At 42.7% G+C, this 27,789-nt stretch overlaps 1 protein-coding gene across 1 annotated transcript; it reads left to right on the top strand.

The window, feature by feature from the left end:
- Window positions 1-268: 268 nt before the first annotated feature.
- On the top strand, window positions 269-24,511 carry mbtps1 (membrane-bound transcription factor peptidase, site 1). Its single transcript, XM_070972099.1, has 23 exons — window positions 269-423; window positions 4,164-4,743; window positions 6,018-6,281; window positions 8,528-8,743; window positions 8,973-9,083; window positions 10,005-10,114; window positions 10,597-10,713; window positions 11,714-11,781; window positions 12,619-12,721; window positions 13,553-13,704; window positions 15,111-15,272; window positions 16,615-16,759; window positions 16,962-17,150; window positions 17,646-17,818; window positions 17,913-18,028; window positions 18,142-18,298; window positions 21,172-21,296; window positions 21,472-21,549; window positions 21,673-21,813; window positions 21,927-22,058; window positions 22,216-22,342; window positions 22,616-22,746; window positions 23,539-24,511. The coding sequence occupies exons 2-23, from the start codon at window positions 4,542-4,544 to the stop codon at window positions 23,739-23,741; spliced, it is 3,222 nt and encodes a 1,073-aa protein (XP_070828200.1). The 5' UTR covers window positions 269-423; window positions 4,164-4,541; the 3' UTR covers window positions 23,742-24,511.
- Window positions 24,512-27,789: the final 3,278 nt, after the last annotated feature.

Below are 27,789 nucleotides of genomic sequence, written 5' to 3'. Positions count from 1 at the left end.
AGGCTGAACTGAAGTGGTAGCCGGAGGCCCTGCGGGTTGCCAGGTTTGATACAAAGCGTCACATACCGTGAATGAGTTAACTGTACATTTGAAGGGTTAGAAGAAAGTAATGGCGCCAGCAGATTGATTACATAATATGTTATGTTTCTTCGAAAACGTTCCCGGAAACACACATCTCTGTACATTGTATATCGTAATGCATCAGATGTTAATTGAGCACAGTAGTCTGATAGGATAAGTTAACCAAACCTGGCACCCCATCGTAACCAGACGTCAGTGGTCTGCGGCTGTAGCGTTTAGTGACTCTGCTGCTAGCTTTTGTTCGGTGGTCACTAATCTAGCTACCGATTATCAGCCTAAAAATACACGAACAGTAAACGGTACAAACGGATAACTGTGGCGTGCGAGACGTTGTTCAGCTCGGTGAGTAACGTTAAAACCAACATACAAACCAGCAGCACATACTGGAAAATACTAAGCTAGCTAGCTAACGCTGTACATGTGATAGACTGCTGGGTCTAAAAAACCTATTAGCATGTCGTCTTGTTTACAAAACCAATTTCGAATGGCCAAGTTAAGCTTTCGCGACCATAACACGTCCTTTAATGGTTTTTAAATATCGATATTTACAGTCGACAATATAATTATCCTCCTCGGAGATACTTAGCCTCAGCCTCCAGCATGTGTCTGCTGATGCTCGCATTGTTTATGCTGATAAAGTAGTGACTTCTGTGAGGCTACATGTCTTTGTTTGGTCCTTTGACTTAGCTAACTAACTAGCTAACTAGCTGTTTGAGTTTTAGATGGAGTCGTTTGACTGAAGATTGTGTCTCACCAGCGCCAGTAAACTGTTATTTAATCTCACGGCTCTATCGACGTGCCTGATGATATTTTAATCCTGGTAACACTAGACCTTTTATGCACCCTCTAATGTAAACTATAGACATTTAAACTGGTGTGTGTGTCGTTGTGTGCTTGGTTTGCTCAGGGAGTTGACAGTGAACACCACAGAGAACAAAATGAAGCCTGTCTCAGGACTGAAACATTTGGTTTGGCTGTTGTGAGCCCTGCACCCCAATAACCCTTGATGTCATACGGAAGGAATGGATCCTGACAAAACTAATACAGTAAAACCAAATTTCTGCTAAAAGTGATTCTCTAAGGGACTCCTCACATCCAAAGGAAAGACTCCACTTCACTGCTTGTAAATTGCTGTGGGTCTCTCCTCTCTCCTCTGATTGTGGTGGGGGTCCCCTCAAAGCTGGAGGCTTGGTGCCATTTTTGTGGTTTGGTGTTGTGTTGACACAGGTAGTCCCAGCCTGTCTTTTACAGCCCTGCCTTCACCAGTGGGGCTATTTTTACAGCCCTGCCTCCAAACCAGTAGTCATTAGCTGTATTGTTGTCTCTCACTGGCAGGGATCCTGCCCCAAGCCGGAACTAGTGATTGAGCCCCCTCCTGTCAGCCCAGACCGGCCAGGGGCTTTTAATTATATCGTCTACACTTGTGTAGGCCCATATCTACAGTTTTTACCTGCTGTATCATTAAGGCTGAGTGGGGGTAGCCATGTGACCACACACAGACAATGGAAGTGAGGAGGAGGGGTTTGTCATTTCTGAATTTCTGATAAACTAATGATACCCTTTACCCTGAAAGAGCTGCTAGTTTGAGTAATGTTTGCTAGTGTTACTGAAGACTCCATGGAGGAAGTGACGGCATCATCAGGAGAACTGACGGCTGAAGTTATACTCAAGTGATTTGCCAGTTAAAACAGCGTTAGATATCACCACAAGTATACCATGAAACTGAACACAGACTGAACACAGAACCGAACACACTAGCAAACACTGCTGTGCTATTTAAATCTATTTGTTTGTTTTTTGCTTCTCTCTTCATGGCAACAAAACAACTGGCACATCTGCTGTGAGGTAGCACACAAACAGGTTTACAGTAACTGATGGGGTGTTGTTTTCAACCTTTGATGGCAGTGTTTAGCTTGTAATGACAATATAGTCGCCCCTGCCTGGATAAAACAGACTAAAGGTAGACATACACGTGCACATTGCTTACTGTGTAGCTGCACAGTCAATGCTGCAACATGTTTCACACGTGCTCTGTGCAGCAGTCAGAGAGCAGCGGGTCCACAGCGCACTGAGGGGGCTTTGTGAAGGCTAATTGTTGAAACGAGGGAATGAGAGTGGGTGCCGAAATGTAAAAAAAACAAAAAACAAAACACCAAGCAATGAATTTCATAAATGAACAAAGCAACACATTTGGTATTCTGTAAGAGCTGAAAGCCCATCCTAGGCAGGAAGGGAGGTTGTCTTATGTAACCTGGGCTGGACCCTCCGTCAGAGTTGAGCTGGTTCTCATGAGCTCTAGTGTTGAGATTGGCAAGTGTGTGCGTGCGTGTGTATGTGTGCGCGCGTGCGTGCGTGTGTTTGCTTGCCTTTGTGTCTTGAAAGTAGCTGTGTGTCTATTGATGTGTATTTTATTACTGGGTTGTCTGAGCCTTGGGCCAGAGGGAAATGATCCTGTATACCCACCCAGAATTAGCTTTTTGATGCAGCACAGAAGGATACAGAGGTGTGTGTGTGTGTGTGTGTGTGTGTGTGTGTGTGTGTGTGTGTGTGTGTGTGTGTGTGTGTGTGTGTGTGTGTGTGTGTGTGTGTGTGTGTGTGTGTGTGTGTGTGTGTGTGTGTGTGTGTGTTGGGGAGTCATATGTCACACCATTTCGGGTCAGTCGAGGCAGGCTAGCTGATTCTTTTCGTGCTGGTGGGTGTTTTCCGTGAATCTGGGTTGTTTTCCTCTACCTGGAAAGTCCTTTGTGCGATGCTGGATGGCTTTCATTGTAGCAGAGGGATGTTTTTGATCCAAGTTTGTTTTAAAGCAGCTCATAGTGTATCAGTTAGTTGTTGAGTTTCTTCATTGTGTCTGCAGTTGGTTGCTGTCTGTTTCTGTATAACTCAGTAAGCCATGTCACGCTTGCAGGTGAGATAAACCTTTATCTCTGCGTACATGCTCTATCTAGTAATGTGGTTGTTCCCTGAGGGCAGCCCAGCTCTTCGTGAGTGGCTAAGCGAGGAGGGAATGGCTGATCTCCCTGCACCCAACACCTCCTTCCTTCCCCTTGGCACAATGGAGGAAGCACTCCTTTCTCTGAACGCTGCATGATGGGATAAAAATGTAACCAAAGTCTCTACAAGATTGTTTTCCTCAACACTAATGGTGTAGGAGGCTAGAAAATAAACTAATTTGCGATCTCTGCCAAGGTGATATTTTTATCTTGATTTGGTTTGTCAGCCAGCAGCAGATCTCAAAACAGATTTTCATTAAATTTCTGTGGACCTGAGGCCAAAGAACAACTGATATAGTCATATATAGCCATTGCCTATATGTTGGCAGAAAATGTGAAAAGAAATTGCATTGCAGCAATAAATGTTCAAAGGCTACGTTGTTATGTACTGTATATATGACCTTAATTTTACTTAAATCCATTTTGGAGTGAGAATATGTGCCTCATTTCAAAGCTCATTTCAGGACGCCCAGCGGTTTTGCTGTTAGAGCCGTGCTTGGTCTGGTATGAGCAAACTTAATGTTAGCAAACTTGAATTATATGTTGCTGTGTAAGTGACATTACTGATTCAGTTTGTGACTTAATGACTCTTTTATCTTTGTGTTACTCTTATACTAAGCAGTAATTGCCACTTATAGCCACAGTGGCTGCTTTTCAGTGTTTAGCAGAGGCTCACATAAATATATTTATGCGTTATTTGTTTTTACTTTATATTCATTATTTACAATGATTTGATTTCCAGTTAGCTTTAAGGTTAAAAATTACCATTGTTATATTTTACAGTGACTGTAATCTTTACTAATAAAGGTTTATCACCCACACACATTTTCATAGCATATAAAAGCCAAGTTTGAAGATTGTGCTGTTGTGTGTTTTGTGAGTTTCTATACATAAAAACAAATATCTATATATATGATTAATGGTTTGTACACTTTCATTATTCATTAAATGTTAAACAGTTTGACAGCTGTAGCTAATGGAGATTTTATTCCATAAACGATTGGCCATTAATCTGAATTGCTAGGAACATATTTTAATGGGTGTAATAGCAAGTTTGACAACATTGTTTTTTTTCTCTTTTCCTCCCAGATATAAACAGGAGGGACTGAAATTGACACCAGCATCATCCTCCGTCACTGCTCCCGCCCTCCTCCCATCCATCCACTGCTCTGATTGGTTGCCTCCTCCAGTTCTCAACATGGCGACAGTGTTCCTCCTCTGGCAGTGCCACTGACCTCCACCCTGGACTACCACCATGGAGAGAAAACGCAGAAAGAAATTGATCTAGCTGCTCAGGCCGTTTGCATTATGGACTCATTTTGGGAGCTTTGGACCTGAAATGCTCTGTTCCAACCCCTGACCTGGAACCAGGTTTTAACTGCTCATTTTTCATCTGAAACAGCACTTCTGCTGTCAGAGTTTCAAAGGCCTGGTCAAACTGTAGTTTGTGCTACTTCACAACTTAAAATGCTCCTGCTTCCTGTGTGGGCATCCATGCTTTTGGGGATGCTGGTGGGTTTCCTGCCTTTGGTGGGGATGGAGCCAATGGGAGGAGCTAAATCTGGCTCTGACCACGCCCCCAACCAAAAGCCCCTCCCTTCGTCTTCTGGCTCCAACTGCTCCCAGTTAACCCTCAAACTGGAGTTCTCCTCTAAGGTTGTGGAACATGGTAAGAAGAACATAATGGTGGACTTATTTTTAACTGCGTCTATTCAAGCTGTGTGGAAACACTGTATATGAAAATTTCACACAGGAACATCAATGCCAAATTCTGAGGGGATGTCAGGAAATATCACAGCAAGGGATGTCAAAATATTTTGCCCTTATCCCAAAGTCACTAGAGTCCTTTTAATATCGAGTACCTGAGCCACTATGTACTATTCTGCTGCGCTGAAGGTTTTAATCTTTCTTTGTTTTCTAACAGTTCAACTTTAATAATCACACCATGGTGGGAATACTGGTTTACCATTTAACATCTGGCTATTTCTTCAAATGAATCGCTGACTTGAGGCCATCAAATGTCAGAGAAAATCTGGGCAGAGGCCCTTTCTCTCAACAGTAACTACTGAAGTTTAATGGGAGAGGTACTTGAACCACAACCGCTCCAGTGGAGATGCTGACAGTAGATCATTGCGCTGGAGGAAAGTGAGGTCTAAAAAACATTATGGAGATAAAAGGAAGTGCTTGGGGGCAAAGCAAGCAAGCAAGCAAAATGACACAGAAGTTAATGAAAGGTGGAACCTTAAAAAACAGGCTGGAATTCATGAAGAAATGCTTTTATTTATTCTTGCTGTAGGTGTCAACATTGCAAGTGAGAGAAAATGCAACAATGTCATTAGCAATTCAGACGGATACTGTTGGAGGTACTTAATACGTACTTAGTGCATACAGATCATAATAATGTGCTAGTTGTGCTGAGCTGAGGATATAACACACCCCATCCAGGTAGTTGACACAACTGGCTATTCAGGCTCTGTACTCATGTTATGTTCATAGAGATTGTATAAGAACTGACACAGGAATAAAATCAGACTTGTTCTCCCTGTTTGGAGAGCATGTTAACAGAATGTGTTAGCTGTTTTTTAAATCAATCATCTGTCTGTGACTGCAAGAAAGGACCACAGACTTAATGTAAAACATTTGATACCAAATTTTTCACAACTGACAACAGGCATTTGGTTGAGCATTGATTTTTTTTGTGTAGAAGTTTATTGATTTCTGAAGAAATGTAGTATTTTTCTAAGTATGTATGATTTTATTGTGTGTCGCTCGAGCACTCTTCAGCAGTTAGCAGTGTGAATGTGAGTTAACAAAGGGCTTCAAGCGGCTTTAATTGGACTGTGGGTCCAATAAAGTGTTGCTCACCTCAGTGCACACTGTTTATTAGCACATCTCCCACCCTGCCCTTTAAAACATCCACCTCTTCCCTCTCTGTCTCTGCAGAGTACATTATAGGTTTTACAGGGTATTTCTCGGCCAAAGCTCGCAGCCTGTACATCAGCAGCGCCCTGCGGAACGCCGGGGACGGAGCACTGGAGTGGCACATAGTTCCCAGAGAAAACCCAGCCTCCGACTTTCCCAGCGACTTTGAGTTGGTCCACATCCGTCAAGCTTCCCCCAGCAGCCTGCTGAGCTTAGAGGACCACCCTTACATCAAGAGGGTGACGCCGCAACGCAAAGTGTTCCGCATGCTCAAATACCTTCCCTGTAAGTCTGACAATATGGTGTTATTGTGCAGGATAAAAGACCAGTGTCTCGATGGTTGGCACGTCTACCTAAGAAATATAAAACCCTGCAAAGTTACAGAAAGCTGTTTGTCTGCTACACTTCACAGTGTGTCTTTGTTTGTTGAATCAGAGGATGCGTTTCTCTCTCCGCTGTGTTTGTGGTGTAAGAAAGGATTGTGTATCCTAATGTGAAGTGCAGGCCAACTTTGGGGTGTTGATGCTGCGTGTGTGTGTGTCGGTGTGTATGTGGTGTTGGGGGATGGGAGGAAGGATAGAGCATGTCTGTATTTGCTCACCCTGGGAGGGAGTAGGTGACTCAGTGTGGTGGGGCTCGCTTGGGGTGGTGGCTTTTGGGGGGGCACGCCTTGCGCCTGGCACTGGATGAAAGACCTCAGTGTGCCCCCAGCCTACATACACATGTAGTATCAGTGTGGAAGCCATGTGTAGCGCATGAACCCCTTTATGTGCTGAAGAACAAGACACAAGTCAGTCGTGCACTGTGTTAAAACTCTGCCAGTTAAAATATTTTACTGAACAAAGGGTTTCTCCAGTGTGACACGTTTGAGATAATAAGAATCACTTAGTAGTTTTTATAGTTTATAATAGTGGCCATGTTTCAAAATAAGTTAGGTCATTATTGGAATTATTCAACATTTCAATCACTGTGATAGTTTTTAATGATCCATGTTTTATTTGCATATCACAGTACTGACATGTAACTCTTGACACAGTGTCTCTACTCATTCATGCTGGCTGTGTTGAACTTTGGATACCCTTCACTCTCTTAGAAATATTCAATTTTGATGTTCACTTAAAATGAAAATAAGTGGGAGGAACCTTCAGAGCCTTCAAATCGTCTTCACACTCTCATGCAGAAGCTTCATGCAGACTTTCAGCCGCTCATGACACATGGCACTTTCACGCATTTTTTTCAGCTTTTTCACATCTGTCATAGATCTTTTGTTGCCTCGGTTCAAACTTCATGCTCGTTTCAGGCCTTTTCCAGATTTTACGTTGGTGTGTATCCAACAGAATGTTCCATGTTCCAGCAGGTGACATCACACACACTCTCTGGGTTTCAGCTGTACAAATTTTCTGACAAAATTATCTTCAGCCTCCTCTTGATCCTACATTTTCCAGGCTTTATACACACTTCAAAATGAAGTTAGTCCTCCCTCTCACAATGAATTTATTAAAACAGCTGGAATTACACTTTTTGCACAATTCATTTGATATGCAAATTTAATCAAGAAACTAATGCTGAGGGCTGCACACTGAGGCAAAAAGATATGCATGTGGTTAAGGTTGCTAGGTGATGGTGCCACTGGTGAACCACATTGTGAATTAACTACATTTTAAGAGTCTAAACTGATGCACTCAGATGATGCTAACGGAAATACTGCAGAACAAGTCTTGCCATTTTTAGCACACAAAGTAGCCTAGTGGTTTGTTTATTAACTCAAGTGTGAGAATTTATTCTGAATGCATGAGAAAGCATGAGTGCATGTTACAAATGATTTACATTATGTGCACTGAATTGAAATTGAAGCTATCAGTAGTTGGAAAATGGCTCTAGTGTCTTTACTCTCCTGGTTGTTCTAGATGTACCTTGAACCTGATTATAGAGTAGAATACCTGAGAAAGGCAAGTCCACATTCACTAGATGTGGTTGCATGAGTTAATTTGTGAGTCCATGAAGCAGCTGCTTAGTGAGAGAATTAATCAGCGGGAATGATAAGAGAGAAGACCTCACCCCTGCTTTCACTCCTCCTCTAAAGGCACAAAAAGCCCCACAGGCGTCTGCTGCTGTTTGCTAATAACCTTGTGATAATTTCTTCCATCCAAGTGATTCAAATTGCGATAAAATTGGCTTCAACGAGGCCAATGTGATCTGCCTCACATCACAGCCAAATGAAGGAGGGAGAGAGGCAGAAAGAAAGAGGGAGAAATGAGTTGAAGTGAGGCATCAAAACGTGATGAGCATGATTAGGTTAGCAGGGAGATTTTGTTGTCGGCAGGAGGGGCTGAGGTGGCAGACAGCAGTAACAGGGCATGTAATTATTGGCCACAGTCATTCATGGAGGATAAAATGTTCATTTAGCATTTGACATTGTTCACGAAATTTCTCGATGTGTCTAAGTAGGGTTTGAAATTGTAAAAAGTTGTCTCCTTAGTACAGCATGTAGACTTTTTAATCACACATTTGCCCGTGTTCTGTCTCCGTAGCACCCGAACCTGCAGTGCCCTGCAACGCCACCCGCGGGACACAAAAATGGCAGTCCTGGCAGTCATCCCGACCTTTCAGGCGAACCAGCCTGTCGCTGGGCTCGGGTTTCTGGCACGCCACTGGCCGCCACTCCAGTCGGCGTCTACTACGGGCCATCCCCCGCCACGTCGCCCAGATCCTGCAGGCAGACGTTCTTTGGCAGATGGGACACACTGGTAAGACCTTGGACCTTTGACTTCTCTGATAGAGGGCCAGGGTGGTCGGGACTTGACCAAACATCTGCTGCTAAATGTTTAAGCAGAAATGAAGGACTGCTTTTAATGAAAGAGTGATCATGACAGATAAACCCAGAGAAAACATCTTTGTTTGTGGTCTTAAAAACAGTATGAGCACTTGGTGACACCCAGCCCAGATTGATTTTATCTCCCTCTTCTGTGTGCACAGGTTCTGGTGTGAAGGTGGCTGTGTTTGATACAGGCCTGAGCGAGAAGCACCCACACTTCAAGAACGTAAAGGAAAGGACCAACTGGACTAATGAAAAGACACTGGATGATGGTGAGGAGGAAGAGCAATGATGATGGTCATCATGTTGATGATGGCTGATGTTGAGGACTAGCAATGTAAATGATAAAGACTTCTGTGTTAATAATGGTATTGTTGAGAGTTATTACATGGGATGTTCCTAACAGCTAATGTCTGTGACGTTTAAATGGAGGTTTAAACTTTGACTGGTCTAAAAGTAAGAAAACACTCGGTCAAAACGGGGCACAATTTAATCTAGAAGATTAAACGTGTGAAAAACTTTGCGTCAGGCTTTCTATGATTTCAGTGTCCCAGACAAATGAGAGAAATTCTGGTTAAATATTACCTGTGTTTATGGACCATATTTTTTCATGTTTTTGTGCTAAGTGAGTAATGGAGATTTTTGAAATTGGTCCAGTATTGAAAGAGAGCGTTGCAGTTGGCAGCCACGATAGGGGCTGTAATGTAGCCTAATCCCTCCAGGTGTTAGCGCACCATCATGTACAGCCACTAAAAGTCTCTGTTTCTACTCACAGGTTCAGATGTTATCCTAAGTGTCTGACAACATTGTGGGAAGGATCTCTACAGAGATAGACATTTTTATTAAAGAGTAAGATCCTTCTGTTTGCCCAGACTAAAACTCACTGAAACCGTCTTGGGTTGTCTTCCTACTGTTTGAACAATCACCATCAACTCTGGTTGGAATAAACCCACAGCTCACAGAATCAGGAGAGGAGTGAGAAGGAGGGCGGACATCAGAGAAGCAGCGAGAGAAAACAGCATGTAGAGCTGGAATATTTTCACATTTTACTTGGGAATAATTTTCAAAGGACAATATAACTCGAGTGATTTGGGCTGAAGTTGCACTGGGAGTGTTGAAATGAGGTTAAAAAATGTGTGTGTGTGTGTGTAAAGATGGCTGGATAATGATCGATCTCTCGTCCTGTTTTTCAGGTCTGGGCCATGGTACATTTGTTGCAGGTGTGATAGCCAGTATGAGAGAGTGTCAGGGCTTTGCCCCCGATTCAGAGCTGCACATCTTCAGAGTGTTCACCAACAACCAGGTACATACATGCTCTCAACATATTTCTTCCAGTTGTAGTAGTATTGAGGAATAAAAACAACCAAAAACCAACTTTTTTTGTTCCAGTGTTTATGCTAAGCTAACTGGTTGCTAGCTGTACCCTCATGTTGAATGGACAATCCTCTCATCTTACTCTCAGCAAGGAAAAGCAATATTTGTATTTCCCAAAATGTCGAACAATTCCTTGCAGTATTATTAATTACTTGTAAATTTCAGTATTCATTTATATATTCAAGTGTCAATTCCACCTTCTTTGTCGGATGTCGAGGCTGCAGTTTATTGACTTTGTTGTGAAATGCTCCAGTGCGACTTCATGTGTAGTAGTTAACAAAATAACCAGAAATACAACACTGATACTACAGTAAGCCCTCTCCACGGGTCAGAGGCGTATCTTAAACCAGGTTGAACTGTGTTTTAGATGCATTGGAGTGTGTGACATATTTGTCTTTCCTCATCTTCCAGGTATCATACACCTCGTGGTTCCTGGATGCTTTCAACTATGCCATCCTGAAGAAGATTGATGTTCTCAACCTCAGCATCGGAGGGCCTGACTTCATGGACCACCCTTTTGTTGATAAGGTAAAAGATGTTAGTTCCAATCTTGACACGGGCAAAGGCAATATTTTCAGAAAGACAGGAAGACTGGCATTTAACCAGTAGGATGTGAACTGGTAGCAGATGTTTTGATGTTTGTCCAAACATAAAAAAGTAGAATCCCAAACCATCCTTCCTCCCGCAAGGGGGGTCACTGGTGTGGGCAGCACCTGAGAGGCTTACTGTACATATGTGACAGGAGGGAGGGGGTTACTCACTAAGGGGGCCCCAGCAGTTGTATCGGTGTTCCCTACATCCCTCTGACCCCCCCCCCACCACCACCACCTTGGCAGCACACTTGTATCATGTATACACACTAACCTCTTCAATGGCTGGAACTGCTGCTTCTGTTGGATGAAGCGTCAGATAGTTCAGGACCACTCAGAAGAACATGTTACTCTGCTATTTTATGTTATTTTCTTTATTGATGAAAAACGTTTCTGTATTTATGAATTGCCTTGCGGCATCGGTTAAGTGGTCTGGTATGTGGCTCAGGGTCCGGAGGCTCCCCACCCCTGCTCTAAGTTAATTTCTTTTCACCGTGTGCTCATGAGGTGGAAAATAAGCAGGTCAACTGTCAGTGAAACCAGCCAAAATCAGGTGCATGGCAGCGTTAGATCTCTGCAACATGTTCACCACTCACAGGTGAGCACCAAGACTACGTGCCATCTGCTACATTAAGCACTCAATCCAGAAATATCTCACTGTGTCGTTCCAAGTTGACAAACGCATTTGCCTACTTACAGGACCTTTCGTGAATCACATACTGAAAGATGTGAGGAACGTGGATCAGCATGTTGTTAAGATTTAAGTGTAGGCTGTGAAAGAAGCAGTCAGGTTGTTGGTAAAGGACTGGAGTCCACAGTTTTCTCTGTAACCTTATTGCAGTTCCAGTAAAGAAAACCAGAACAACAAATCAAATGGAGCACATTGGAGAAATGTCATTTTTCCCCACACCAAATGAATTTTCTTGTTTGATTGACAGGTGTGGGAGCTCACTGCCAACAGAGTGATCATGGTCTCCGCCATTGGCAACGATGGACCTCTGTACGGGTATGCTTATTACTTTAACTTCCAAACAATGGCATCCACACTCCTGAAGAAGGACTTTTGAGTGAAGGCTTAATCCTAAAATATTATGATCTGTAATGCTGTCACTCCTGTTTCTGCAGGTCTTGGTCTCTTTTTCTCATAAAAGCCTTCTCTTTTTAAATCCATTTTATGGTCTTGAATGTTTATTCTTACCTGCTTTAGACAGTAACATTAGTTGTACACTGTTTCTTATGCAAGCTGTTAGGAGACATCATTACAAACATCATAAACTACAAGTGAGACATATGGTGGCTAATGCCAGCAAACTTAAGCTAAATATTTCTCTATTAAGCAAATTACTGAGTTGACTTGTGGACTTTTTTTTCCACTTCTGCTACTTTTATTATATCTTAGCACTTTAGCTAATTGCTAAACAGTAATAGTTTAATACTGCAGTTTTATACTTTTAGCCACAGCTGTTTCGGCACAGGTTACAGTGTCTCATTTTATATCTCACAGCATTTTTAGTGCATTTTGTAGCCAGATCACTTCACCACTAGTTCACCATCACCTCCAGTGGATATTTTCCTCATTCTCTGTTGTTTTCTGTTTATTTAAATCCTTGTTTAATTGTGCAAAAGTGCTTACTTCCGTTGCACCATTCTGACCGCTTTAATTATCCAAATGATCTCCTGGCCAGCTGGGTTTTATTATCCTGCTGAACATCTGCTGACTCTTCCTTGAAACAGGGAGAAGAGACCTTTTTTTGATGCGCTCTCAGGCTGTAATGCTGCAGTGGAACTGTGAACTGTTCATTTAAGTCTTGTCAGTGAAGTAAAAGAAGTTTCTCTCTTTCAGCACCCTGAACAATCCAGCAGACCAGATGGACGTGATTGGGGTCGGAGGGATCGACTTTGAGGACAATATCGCCAGGTTTTCATCCAGAGGCATGACCACCTGGGTGAGTTACTCCAGGAACACACACTCAGACTCTGCCACACACGCAGACAAACACCGTATCATTTATCAGTCTAAGAGCAGACATCTACTCCAGAGACTGACTCTGTGCTTTAGACGCTAGTCAACCATGATGTAAGCTCCTGATCCTTCATCCACATCCCATCAGCCAGTCTCACACACACACATACACACACCACTTTTTATCAGTCATAGCCCAAAGCAGACATCTGATTAAGGCTTCACTCTCTGATCCAGTCAGTTTCTCTGCCCCCTCAACTACTGTCAGCCAGCCATGAAGAGGCCAGAAGGAACAGACGGCACTCACTCACCCACTCAGCTCTCCAACCTGAATCCATCAAACACATTTCAAAAAGCAGCCTTTTTAATCACACTTTTCTCAGCTTTTGTTCATTTCCTCCCACTTCCTGCTTTTTTTCCCTCTCGCCCTCTGTTTTCCACTACTTGTCTTTCTGCTCGGTCCCTCCCTTTTTGTCTCCGTTTGTTGGCATTGTCTGATTGTGTGCACCCACCTTTCACTCACCACCGCATACACAATCAACACCTGATGTCTGCAGAATGCAGACATTGAAAAATATTTTCAGCAGTAGTGAAGCTGTGGTGGAGTTGTACAGTGTCTTAAATAGTCTCTGTGACTACATGATGTGGGCGTAGTGACACAGACTGAAACATACATTTAAGTGAGTGAGTAAGAGCTGTCTGAAATTTTGAATTACAACTTTAGGTCTTAAAAATAAGTAATACAGTCAATGTTATGTCTGTGCACTCTCTGTCTTTATCTCATGATCTGTGTCTGCCACCTATGTCTGTGCAGGAGCTGCCGGGCGGTTATGGCAGGGTGAAGCCTGACATCGTCACCTACGGTTCTGGCGTGCGTGGATCGGGGATGAAGGAGGGATGTCGCTCTCTGTCTGGCACCAGTGTTGCCTCTCCTGTGGTGGCTGGTGCTGTTACTCTGCTGGCCAGGTCAGTATCATAAACAAGACTATGTCGTCATTAAGTGTCAAGAGTTTGATCTGTTTATTCCGAGAAGAAAAGCAAGAATCATAAACTGGGGGAGTTTTGACTGCGTTCATCCAGGGTTGGAAATATGTAACGTTTTTTTGATACCTTGCTTTTAAGAAATAACCCTGACCATATTTTAGCAATGCTTGCAGCATGGTTCCAGATGAGATAATAGATTAGCACAGCTTGTTGTGCCGACAGTCATGGTTCCTGATGATTTTTCCGACTGATTTTGGTGATTCCTTGGCTTTTTTGCTTTTAGTGAAGATTAATAACTTCTTTTCAGTTTTCCTCAGCAAGCACTGCTGTGCCAAAGGAAAGAGAAAGTAGCAGTTCAGCCTCACAGAGCTGCAGATCCTTAGTCATATTCGCTAACAAAGACGGCCAGATTTCTCACATATGAAGTGTTTTCTAAACAGGTTGGCTAAATACAATAGTCCAAGATTTTGAGTCAAATCAGAAACTGTTGACCAGATATTCAGTCCCAGTTTTCGTTACTTCGTTATGCCTGCACTAAGCCCCAGTGAGGTGCAATATATTTGTGAGGAAAGTGCCCCAGCCCCCCTCTTGACCAAGTCAGCAGCCAGGCATCATCAGACAGAGCAGCAGCCCTAAAGCTGGTAGGGATATACCGTCTCATTCAGGGTCAAGTCAGCAGGACTGACATTTGCAGTTCTGTGGCCGGAGAGCAGTCTGACTAATAATCAGGAAATCTGGATCTCTACGGTCTCTAAAGATTTGCATGTCAAATATCTAAAATGTAAATCAACCAAAATCGATCTGTTTTCAGTTACATTCTGGCAATTTAGTCATGAAAACGCCTCTTGTGGAGTAGCTTTAGGAGGGGCGTGGAGCTGTGACACTCCTCTGTGGTGGCTGAAGTGACGACATGAGGGTGCTGTTACAGCTGACAACTTTGACCTCAGTGGATTCATGTAGTTTTTTTTTGTTTTTTTTTTAAGCTCAATGTGGTGTAATCGCCTCTTGTTCTGTAACCCCACATGAGCAGTCAAATGGGTCCCAGAGGAAGGAGGAGTGTCGCTGATTAATGTCTGGTATTATTCTCAGTCTGTCGATATCACGTCTTTACATGGTGAAAGCCCTCTTGTTGCAGAGCTGTAACTGAGCCGATTTTGTGAGCTCATGTTGCTGGATTAAACATCATACCACTCTTGTTGACAGCAGGCACCTCTCCCCTCTCCCAAGAGAATGACACACACACGCACACACACACACACACACACACTGTAATACAAGCACATCCCTCCTCTTTCCTCCAGCACTGTTCTGGATGAAAAGCTGTGGAATACGACACCAGCGCACTCACAGATGCAGACTAATCCAGCCTGTCCTCTTCTGTCTTCCAGCACTGTCCTGAACAGGGAGTTGGTGAACCCGGCCTCCATGAAGCAGGCTCTGATCGCCTCAGCTCGCAGGCTGCCGGGGGTCAACATGTTTGAACAAGGCCACGGGAAACTGGACCTGATCAGAGCCTACCAGATCCTCAACAGTTACAGACCTCAAGCCAGGTAGATGTCTCGATACGCGGAGATACGACAACAAGCTCCTAAATGAGCAGCGATGCACAAGCGTTAGACTCTAGTTCATGGATTCAGGAAGCTGCAGGCCAAGTCTGTTCCTCAGCATCATCGATCTTACAGTTTCCATAAATGTTTTGCTGCACATGTAGGCGTAGACACAACAGTTACATAACACTAAAGGAGACTAAGCCTGCGCTGTCGCAGCCATCTCTTTCGAGAGAAATAGGACAAACTGGCAGGTTCAGAGTTGTCCTTTAGATGAGTGTTCATTCATGAAGGACAGCAGCCAAAGTCAGTTTTGAGTCAAAACAGGATGGATTCCAGTGGCGACCCAGAGATGCAATCAAAGTAGACATCAAAACAAATCAATTTTGAAGAAGTTCATAGATTATCATGAAGTGAGGTAGTAAGGACATTAAGATTCAGAGGAGTATTCCACTAAAATCTTTCTCCATAACACGTTACTGTAAACCAGAGTGGAACCCATGCATTGATAAAAATTCAATCGTGACTGGTCCGTGCCCTTCAACTGTAGTTTGACAGGATGTAGTTTGATTATAGTGAACAAATGATTTACACTGAGACATGCATGCAGCTATTACCCAGCCCGCAAAGGCTTACAAGATACCACAAATTCACATGAGCAAGACCAATTTGAATAATTTGTTCTGTAAATGCTAATTATATAGTCCATTTTTTAATTTCTTGTCCAAGCTTTTAAAGTGACTTGGCAAACTTAAACACATCAAAGTTAAACCATTCCAGTTTTTGATCATCTCTACACCAGAATATTTCTGGATTTCATCAAACTATTTCATGGAAAATTGAGATTCTCAAAATGTAGTATGTACAGTACAAAAGAAAATGGGACTCGGTTCCCATTTCTCCCAAATCACACAGCTCAGACCATCAGAGAAAGAATATCAGCTCTCAACTGTGCAACTGCAGATCTGTGGCTACTAGATAAGCCAACATATGATTCATCAAAGACCACTTCTCTTTAAAACATTCATACTTATATGTACATGCATATTTACATATTTATTTATGTGAAGGGAGTTTCAGGTGCTTTATCTTTTTATACTGACACATTTTAAAGATATGCAGTATTATCAAAGTATTTGTATTCATTAGTTTAAATGCTGACATACTGACAAGTGACCAACACATTGGTGGAATCATGCTAGAAAATAAATTTGTCTGCGGTTTTCTCTGCTTTCTGCATCTCTGGTGGTGTGATTCAGACATCATAAGCTAGTTTCAGAAAAGCTTATGCCATGCAAAAAAACAGACTTCTGCAATATCCTTGCCCATCTTTGTCCCCTGCCAGTCTTTCTCCCAGCTACATCGACCTGACAGAGTGTCCATACATGTGGCCTTACTGCTCTCAACCCATCTACTACGGAGGAATGCCCACCATCGTCAATGTGACCATCCTCAACGGCATGGGTGTCACTGGCAGGATTGTCGACAAGGTGCGCACACAAGACTTCATGAATAAAGAGGAATCTTTTTTTTACTTTCCTTTAGTTAAATGCTGCTCTACAAAGAACACACAACTTACTGAATGTTATTTCCTCAAGTTGAGAAGAGGACAAGTGAAGGATGAGCTTCATCCTTGACTGACCTGGTTTTTGTGATGAACTCAGTTTCTAAAGGTTGCTCTCTCCTGTTCAGCCCATCTGGCAGCCCTACCTCCCTCAGAACGGCGACCACATTGACGTGGCGGTCTCTTATTCGCCAGTGCTGTGGCCGTGGGCTGGTTACCTGGCTGTGTCCATCTCTGTGGCCAAGAAAGCAGCATCGTGGGAAGGAATCGCTCAAGGTCATGTGATGGTCACTGTGGCATCGCCGGCAGAGAATGATGTGAGTCACTGCAGCAACACTCAACCTCCGTCTTTTCTAGAGCAGTGGCTCCCAAACTTTTTTGGTTTTGTCTAGTTTGCAGTTGTACTGCTGCCTCCTTAATAATCTTTTATGTTTTACTTTTAGATTTCTAGTTCAACTGTGTATCCATTGTTTTAGCTCATCATTTTAAGAGTTTGTAAATTATTTTTAGCTAACTGTTTGAACCATCCATCTGTTTGGCATGTATGGAGGTGTACTATATTTGCTCTTTCACTCTAATTATGTTTTACTTTCGTTTAGTATTGTTGTGTCTTGTAAGCCCATGTGGGCTGACTGCCTTTTGGTACATGACAATTTGAAAAATGAATTGCTTACTACTTACTCATACATTACTTTAAGCTAATTATTCCTGCTGTTTGTAAATGACTCTTTACTTATCTTGTTAAACTATTTATCCAGGTTAGGAATCACTGCATCTAGCTGCTGAAATGAATTATCCCTCTTAACTTGCAGTCTGAGGTGGGTGGTGAGCTCACCTCCACAGTCAAGCTACCCATCAAGGTGAAGATTGTCCCAACTCCCCCCCGCAGTAAGAGGGTGCTGTGGGACCAGTACCACAACCTGCGCTACCCGCCCGGCTACTTTCCCCGAGACAACCTCCGCATGAAAAATGACCCGTTGGACTGGTGCGTGTGTGCAGATGTTTTCTCTGGACACATGATATGTTTTGACCTTCATCAACTGAAAAGTGAAATTTAATTGATTGTTTTACATTTCCAGGAATGGAGACCACATCCACACTAACTTCAGAGACATGTATCAGCACCTGAGGAGTATGGGATACTTTGTTGAGGTGCTTGGCGCTCCCCTCACCTGCTTTGATGCCAGCCAGTATGGTAAGAATACAGAGGCTGACACCACACAACAACAGAATTTAGTGACTTCCACCTTAAAGGCCATCTTATCACAGCTCCAGTGACTGAAGCTGTTTGCCATTGTGCCTCTGCAGGCACACTGCTGATGGTGGACAGTGAGGAGGAGTACTTCCCTGAAGAGATCACCAAGCTGAGGAGAGACATCGACAACGGCCTGTCTCTCATTATCTTCAGTGACTGGTACAACACCTCGGTCATGAGGAAGGTCAAGTTCTATGATGAAAACACGAGGTATTCAGCTCTCTCTGACACTGCTACTGCTCATTATTGATATCATATTAAAGGCCATTAAAACTTCACTTCTTGGGTCTTGCTATGAAAGATGGGGCTCTACAGAAATGAATCATTTTCTTGTTATTTTACCTCAGTTTTGTTTATGTGTTGCTCTTGTCTCTGGTTTGAAGAGGGTGCTGGACTCAGTGGTAAAAAGGTGATGCTTCACACTTCCACGTGACAACCATCATTTTTATCAATGTTTGAACCAAACTGTGAACTTGTGGAGTTGTTTGTTAATGTTGCCAGTACTGTCCGTCAAATCTGATAAAGCCACACTGATACTGTCCCCATGAAGAAAAGTTATTGCCTTTTGATAATTAAATGTGAAGTTGAGAATATTTAATGCTACATAACTTGAGAGCACTTATTGGACTTTACACAGCTCCACAAAAGGCTTTCTAAAACCTTTTTCACATATGCAGCAGTACAGTAAAATCTGCAAAGTTCCCCTTCATTAATACTGAAAAGCTCAGCTGATGTCGGTGCTTGATCACGACTGTGTTGGTGTGCTTCCGTCAGATTTGACTGACAGTGACCAAACAATCTACCAGTTTTCATCAGATTATTATTCAGACGTTGCTCAATCCTGATTGGTGGACAGACACCAACTGATCCTCAGCCACTTCAAACCGGTGGCAGAAAATAGAGTGTCTGTGTAGGATCAACAAGATGACTGACAAGTGTTTCCAGACCCTTTAATTATTCTATGAATAGCAAATGTAATAGACTTTTGGGAAAAATTGGCACTGACACAGTCGGTGACAATGCTTTATGTTTTCTTAAACCTTCCAGGAAATATATTTATTTCTCATCTACAACCAACCAACTAAATTGCAGCCTCAGCAATTCCAGACAAATCCAATAAGTAATGCAGTGTTTTTGATTAATTGTGTTTGTCGAATGAGTTGTGAGAACTTGAGCTGTATTATATAGCGCCGGCGCCGAGTGCACTAGTGATTTCTTATAGTTGAAAGCTCTCTGTGTCGTCCTCGTCCATCATGAGACAGTTCAATGATTAAACAGCTGTTACCTCAAAAGCTCCTGCTTTCACCAGCAGCTTTATCATGTTATAATGATAGCAAAATAAACCGTGTTGTGCAGTTCACAGCCTGCTGTATCACAGTGTCTGTCCAACTCCCTTTCTGTGTTAGACTATTAATGTCCCCTCGCTCTGTAATAGATGTAATATACCACGACTTTTCAGATTCAGAGCGCCTCATGCAGAGCTAAAAATTACTCCTGACTCCATGCTGCTCCATTCATATCCCACTCAAGCTGTTGCACAAAATCCACAGCATTAAAAGTCTTAAATACGTCTAAATATAGACTTAATGGCTTCAAAATAGCATCCTGAGTAATTTAGCTTTAATCTAATGGCAATGGGTCATTTGAGATTTGTTCATTCTTTTTCTGGACAAAGCAAGCCTGATACAGGAAACTGAATTAGAATTAGGGTTGTCCTGATTTGATCACGTGACTGCAGACAGGTATCAGGTATCGGATAAATAATATATATACCTATGTATATTTATTGGTATTTCTAATCACATTTACAACATATGGGCTAGTGATTAAAAATAAATGAGAATAAAATAGTATTTATTAACTACCATCGTTTACAGGCCGGGTCTGTGTCTGTGACAGACGCCACTGAACAGCGCATGCGCGGAACTCGGCCGCACGCAGCAGTTTGTTTTGAAGCTGCGTCATATGCTGCTACTATGTCTGCCGTGTGGAAATATTTCAAAGGGAACGACGAGAACAATTGCGCTGGCTCAAACGCGAGTTGGTAACCGTGGCAACAGAAACTCAGAACGTACGTTAACATGCGTTGTTTCACAGTTTTTTTATCACAACGGCAAGACAGTAAAGGACACACACAAGCGGTAAGAGGTGCACTTGCCCTCTGAAATGATACTTTGCCCTCTGAAATGATACTTTGTATCACGTAACATAACCTTAAGCAATCATCTCACTTCCCTGCACTGATTAGGCCTTATATAACAGCTGCGGCCGACCGAGCTGCGGGTTCTGTTGCTAGAGCCGGTTACCTTGGCAACGCGTAACAACGAGAGATATTAAATAGTCCATTCGGCCGCTTCTTGTGAAAAACTTACGATTTTAACGGAAAAAAATATTAACCTATTAATAATTGATTCAATATTTGTTTCTTTCGTAAGTGACCATGGTATAAGAAGGATAATGCCCTTCGAGGTGTCCATTATCAGAAATGAAAGCGAGGTCCGTTCACGCCTCCGCGTAGTCCATTCATTTCTGATAATGGACACATCGTCGGGCATTATCCCTTACTTAATGTTGCAATATTTCTAATGTGAAGAAAATTTTATTTTATTTCTGTGTTCTGTTCTGACTTGAGACTGTAATTCAAGCTACCTAGTTCGTTTCATAATGTTTTATAGAAGTATCGGATCGGGACTCGGTATCGGCAGATACTCAAAATCAAATGACCCGGACTCAGGGGCAAAAAAAACGCGATCGGGACATCCCTAATTAGAATTAATTTCTCTCTATGAATGTGTTTTCTGTATTGCTTTTTTTAAAGTTGTCATTTTCATCTTTATAAAACCTGCTGATTTTGAGCCAGCTTGTGTTGGGTTTTATATTGATTTATTTCTGTGAAAATGTCTTGGTTTTCATGCGATTTCCCTGAATCAATCCTCTGTTGGTGGCACATCAAATCAGAAGTTAAGCTCGGTTGTCTTGTTGCAGTAGCGGGGGGATTTCTTGATTGCTATATATGTGTAGATTTAGAAATGTTGTTTCCTAAATGAATGGTTGTAGAGATGTTTTTTTGATGTAACCTGCAGGCAGTGGTGGATGCCAGACACAGGGGGCGCTAACATACCAGCTCTGAATGACCTGATCTCAGTGTGGGGGATGGCTTTCAGTGATGGGCTGTACGAGGGAGACTTCACCTTGGCTGATCATGACAGTAAGACGTGCACTCTCTCTCTCTCTCTCTCTCTCTCTCTCTCTCTCACACACACACACACACACAAACCCTCTTCAGTTTGATGGGCTTATTCGTCTTTTCACTTTTAGTATTGTTGTATTCACACACACTTTTTTTTAGAAAGTAAAGATGGTTGTTTCTCTCTCTGCCACAGTGTACTACGCCTCAGGCTGCAGCATTGCCCGTTTCCCAGAGGATGGAATAGTGATTGCCAAGAACCTTAAGGACCAAGGTACCAGCACCCCTCTTTAAGTATTGCACTCTGCTTAGTGTAGCACAGTGCTGGTCAGCAGTGAATCTGGGTGTCTCAAGTTCAGATATAACACCTGTGCATGTGCGTGTGTGCTTTTCACAGGTCTGGAAGTGTTAAAGCAGGAGACCGCAGTGGTGGAGAGGGTCCCCGTCCTCGGACTGTACCAAACACCATCTGACGGGGGTGGTCGCATCGCTCTGTACGGTGATTCTAACTGTATAGACGACAGCCACAGACAGAAAGGTGACCTCTCTTGTAGTGTGTGCTGGTGTGTCTGTGTTTTGTCACTTTTTACATACAACAAAAGGGTATGGCTGAACTGGCTGACTTTTGTTTTGTTGCGTCTGCTCTCTCAGACTGTTTCTGGCTGCTAGATGCTCTCCTTCAGTACACTTCCTATAGTATGACCCCTCCCAGCCTTAGCCACTCCCACAGCAGGGTAGCACCACCCACAGGCACCGAGCACCCACTGCCACAGAGGCTGGAAGGTGAGGAAGGAAATCACACAATAGATTTACAGACAGCTCAGTTTACCATCTCAAATGCTGTTTATTTTCCTGTCCCTGTGTTATTTCTCTGCAAAGCAGCTTGTAAACGATGCTTTATCACTGGAATTATTCAGATATATTCTTTCACTTCTTCCAGGCAATCATCTTTACCGCTACTCCAAGGTTCTAGAGGCTCACCTGGGAGACCCCAAGCCTCGCCCTCTACCAGCCTGCCCCCATCTGTCTTGGGCAAAGCCACAGCCAGTCAATGAGACGGCACCCAGGTAGGTCTGATCTCCTCTCAGCATCTGATATCAGTAGCCGATTTCACTGGTAGATGCACAACCCAAGCATTATTTTTAATCTGCATCACCTTTTCTGTCTTACCACAGTCAGAGTCCCTTCAAGCAGCAATTTTCTTTCTCCATCCTGTCAACAGATAGCATCAAGTTCTTAAAGTATTTTGCGACTGACTGAACACACACACAGCTACACAAACCCTCACCCTGTCTCTCTCTGTCTCTTTCTGTGTCTCTCTGTCTCATTCGTACTCTCAGTAACCTGTGGAAGCACCAGAAGCTTCTCTCGGTGGATCTGGATAAAGTGGCTCTACCTAACGTGAGGGCCTACCGTCCCCAGGTCAGACCTCTGTCTCCTGGGGAAAGTGGGGCCTGGGACATCCCCGGAGGTAATACATGGTTCAAAGTTATTGCTAATAAATCACTCGCAATCAGTTTTAGAGCTGGCTTTCCTCATATTTCAGTGTGTTTTGGAGTTTTGTACTCAGCAGTAGACTATATTATTTTAAAACCTTTACCTTAACAGCAGCTTTTGTAGTGGAGAGTGTATTAATATAAGACAAAGAAAGATACATTTGTCACTCATCACCTTGGAGTAGGCATCTAAACTGCCATTGTCCAATCTCAGTCGCTGCAGGTGTTCATGAGTGCTAATGTCTCAGGCAGACTGTATTTTGAAGTGACGTACAAGCGCCACAAGGTGGCAGTAGCCACATCAAGTGCCCTATGGGCACCTTGCAAGTCAATGAGTTTTCCACATTCCTGAAAATGTTTCACAATAAAAGCCTTGTTTAGAAATGAAGGGTTTCTGTCTACTGAAATGCTAGAAGGCTTTTATTTAGAAGTGTTGCGTTTGCATAAACAGTGTAATGTCGTAACTTTAAAATGGCAAACAGGAGCGACTGAAACTGAGTGTTTGTGCTAAAATATGACCAATGATACTCATCAAACAGAGGGAATTAGAAATAAAGGTCTGCCTCTAATACAAGCCTGCTTCAAAAAAAAAAAAGGCTATTCCTTTTTTTTTTACTTAAGGCAAAGAAAGTCACTACTGAGAAAATGTTGTATTAATTCATATGACCGTACATAACAGGGTACTTAAATTGACTGAATGACCATATGTAAGAATAACGGTGACTGCCGATGAAGCATCATTTGACCTGTTCCCCTCCGCCCTTCAGGGATAATGCCCGGTCGCTACAACCAAGAAGTGGGCCAGACCATCCCCGTGTTTGCCTTCCTGGGAGCGATGGTGGTCCTGTCCTTTTTTGTGGTCCAGCTCACAAAGGCTAAGAGCAAACCCAAGCGCAGGAAACCCCGCATAAAACGGCCCACATACCTCCAGCAGCAGCAGACGACGACTGGGAAGAACCCCACAGTTTGACTGGGACTGCAACTGCAACTGCGAGTGCTGCTGGGGAGCTGGGTTCACTTCCAAAACTGAGACACTGTTAAAAGGACAACTTGTGCTGAGTGTCAACACTAGAGCATAATTACATGGAGTCTGATAAACTGTCGAGGCAGACGTCTGACTTTTCGTAAACTCAAGCCTGCCGGACAAGAACATACTGTGACTCCAGATGTGTCTTGGATGCCGAAACAGTTTTTGTGCCTCTCGTCTGTTCAAGGCTGTCCGTGGGTGTTTGTGGACTAATGAACAGTATTAGACAGTGTTACACACATCATATAAAACACAATATACACCTGGCCCTAAAAATGCCTGTTTGAGACAGACATGTTGTCTACATTCTCCTTTGACCAAACTGTTTCTTTATGAATGAAATGTGTCTGACTTTTATATTTATTGAATTTGTTCGTACCCTAACAAACACAGAAATATAACAAATACTGTATGCACTTTAACGATAAAGCAGTTGGCATACGCGTGGACAGAAACACACCCCACACACACATGCAATCATGCAGACTTTTCCAACATGAGGACCATCGGATGATCAGGTTGTCTTCTCCTGTGTCACCTTCTGCTGTTTTGTAAGTCCTGCCCATGTCTGTTCAAAATCACTGTCTTTTCATTGTTTTTATATTTTCTATGATGAATGAACTCTGGCCAGGAGTTCTGTTGATGTCCTCCTTCATGATGATTGACAGTCTTGTTCAAATATATCTCATCAATTAAAATGCATAATCAAAGTCATCTGTTTGGTTGTTTTCTTTCTGTGATTGTAAATGCATTTATTTGGGACTTTGGAGTTGTTTCTCATGGTAACTGTAGCTTTATCTCTCTCTTGCCTTGTCTTGCTGCAGCCTTTACATTAACATCAAGGCATATTTAGACATACAACATGCTGAAAGTGATAGGAAAATTTTACTTGGTCTGACTTGTGCATGTCCGTAAGGAATTTGGTGCTTCCATGACCTGCTCCGAGCTAAATTTTTCTGCTTCTATATTTTTGTTCCATAAAACACATCCAGATATGCTGAGTACTACACCCTGGGCAGCTGTTTTTTGTGGCATCTGAAACACAACTGTGCATCAAGACCACACTCTTAATCTGCAGAGATCCAGCATGAGCAAGCACTTGTGGCAGTGGCGAGGAAAAAATTCCTTTTAACAGGCAGAAACCTGAAGCAGAACCAGGCTCTGGGTGGGCGACCATCTGCCTCGACTGGTTGGTCATAAGGGTAGAGGGGTGGCAGTCATTGTTTTGAGAGTGTGATATCTCAAAGGTGAACTGATTAGATTTTGGTGCTCAATGGTCAAATGTTACTGTGACCTCAAAAAACACGTGAACTCAAGAATTCATATGCTAATAAAGACACCTCTGGCCATTATTCAACACCATAACTGAGGAACAGAAGGGGAGATTGTGACCATATTTCACATTTGGTCAGATACTGAATTGGTGACACTAATCTTGGGTGTCCACCTTGAAACTGGTGATTGTGCTCTCTTTGCCTGTGAAGCTTCCACGTCCACGTCCATATTTGAAGTTCTGCTCATACTGAGCTTCAGGTGATTGTCGTTGCTCCATGTGATCTCGATCAGTCCTCTGTCCTCCTCTGTAGAAAAACCAAAAAATACACTTAATACCTTTTATTAAATTCCTTCAAAGTCTTCACTATACATATGAGTCTGGACAGACATGAACACCAAATTGGCTGGTTGGCAGAGACACACAAGTGCAAGGCACTAATTCAAGCTGTGGATATGAATTATGTATCAAAATGTGAACATCTCAGCAGAATCAATTAAAAGATAGGAATTTTGAAGTTTGGGGGGTTATTTTTGTCGTTATTTAACAGCAGACAGGTGAGAGGTGGCAGGAAACAAAAGCAGATAGAGGGACGAGGTAATGATGTGCAAAAAGGTCATCGGCCAGAAGTGAGTCAGGGATGCATCTGAATGACCAGGAAGGCCTGAAGCTTGAAGTACACTTGTAGATTGAATAAGACAAAGTGAATGATCCAAACTGGAAATAATTGGGAATTGCTTAATCAGGAACAGCAATCAGTATGATGCTTAAAAAATTAATGTATATTTTTCTTGCCAAATTGCTCATCAGTACACTGTTGGCATTACAACAATGTGATGAAACCTGCAAAAGAATTTGGCTGCAGTCTCCACAAGCACTTCCAAGGCTGAAAAGGAAAGCAGAGGTTAAAGTTGTGACATGAGCTAATTCCTTTTTATTCTGCAGCTTACTGCATTTCATCTCTCTATTTTTACAGACCTTTGAAAAGGAATAATTGCATTTTTTTCTGTGGAGTAATTATGAATGGAATGGATTAATTCCATCTCCCTCGTGGTTTTAGTATTGGTTATGGGCTAAATTCAGTGATGCAGGTTGATTTCATCAGAGGTGATGTGTATCGGTGTGCTCGGGGGTCCGAGCTTTGGCTCCTTATCCGAGCCTAATAGGCCAGATCAGCCTGTGAATCTGTCACCAGTCCTGTAGGATGACGGCCCCACTCGAGAACTAATCTCCCTTGGAACCTTGGGAAACTGGGAAATGACCCTGGAGCCAGATAGCTGTGCTAACAAGATTTGGGAAAGCTGGTAGTGAGTGGAGGTCACATGCCCTCTTTCCCTCCACGGTTCCCAGATGCCAGGACTTCCTGTCAGGCCAATCAGGTCGCCTGCTCACATCCTGGACAGGCAGTTGAAAGAGACACTGTGGCGGCTCTCAGCTGAACTCTCAACCCCCCTCAGATTCATCACTTCTTCCCCCATCATATCTCCTACCAGCCTGTACCTTTCCCCATCCACTTTATCCATTAATGTCTGTGCAAGCATGAAAGGCTGGCATCTACACTCCTGCTTCCCCTTCGGTCAGACCTGTTCACGTGTTCCTCTGTCTCCTTTCCTCCATATCATCCATTTGTCCCCTCAGAGCCAAGATTGAACTATGTCAGCCAGCAACAAACTTTTTACAAAGGAGCCCTGACTTGAGTTCATGTGACTTGGACTCGAGACAGACTCAAGTCATAAATAAGATGACGTAAGACCTGACAAAATCAAAAAAGACTCGACATTGACTTTAACACAAATGACTTGTGACTTCACTCGGACTTTGGCCTTTTAACTCGGAATGACTCCCGCCCAAGTCCAAAGATTAAAACTTATGATATAACAAAAGTGCGCTTGGAATCGGTTGGAAAGCTGCCAGTGCTGTTGTATGAGCAGGAAAAGCAGCGCAGAGCAGCACAGACTGTGCTGTGGTCCTCAAAAGATGGCAATATGAAAGTGTTTCTATACCAGGAATAATGTAACAAGGTGCAGCCAGTCATATGACTTTAACATATCATTAGCTTTATCTGAAAGAAATAAATTCTCATTTCAACTAGACGAAGGTATGCTAGCAGCTTTGTGAGGCTGTGCTTAGGCACAGGGGTGCTGTGAGCTAAATGCTAATTTTAGCATGCTCACAATGACAGTGTTAACATGCTGATGTTTAGAAGGTATAATCAGAAATCAGATCAGAAATCAGAAATACTTTATTGATCCCCGAGGGGAAATTGTTTTAGTTATGCTGCTTACGAGAATAGAAGAAACAGAAGAGATGAAGAAGAGATAGATGAGATAATAGAAGAGTTAGAAGAGATAAACATGTAGTGCAATTAAAAGAGAAAAAATATATATATATAAAACAAAATATATATACAAAATATATATACTGAGACAAAATATATATACTTAGACAAGGGCCATTCAGAGGGAGGAGTTGTACAGTTTGAAAATATATTATATATAATATTCGTCTTGCTATTTTATTGAGTTGGCATGCTCATATTTGCTAATTATCAATAAAAGAAAAGTGCAGCTGGTGCCATTCCCCTCGCATTGTTGCTTAAAAACATTCATTATTCTGTAGATTTTCTGTAGTTTACAAACTGTTCCTAACACAAAATGTAAGACTTAGATTTCACTACTTGGCCTTCATTTCCAGGACTTGAGACTCGTGACTTTTCTC

The sequence above is a fragment of the Chaetodon trifascialis genome, chromosome 10 (genome assembly GCF_039877785.1).
Source record: "Chaetodon trifascialis isolate fChaTrf1 chromosome 10, fChaTrf1.hap1, whole genome shotgun sequence".
Lineage (NCBI taxonomy): Eukaryota > Metazoa > Chordata > Actinopteri > Chaetodontiformes > Chaetodontidae > Chaetodon > Chaetodon trifascialis.
This window is presented reverse-complemented; position numbering and strand designations above follow the sequence as displayed.

What these genes read in the sequence shown, in the direction of transcription:
- mbtps1 (XM_070972099.1), top strand. Translation starts at nt 4,542, where the DNA reads ATGCTCCTGCTTCCTGTGTGGGCATCCATGCTTTTGGGGATGCTGGTG. An exon ending in AGTTACAGACCTCAAGCCAG is followed by an intron (nt 15,273 to 16,614) that starts GTAGATGTCTCG and finishes GTCCCCTGCCAG; the next exon opens with TCTTTCTCCCAGCTACATCG. An exon ending in GTCAATGAGACGGCACCCAG is followed by an intron (nt 22,343 to 22,615) that starts GTAGGTCTGATC and finishes TCGTACTCTCAG; the next exon opens with TAACCTGTGGAAGCACCAGA.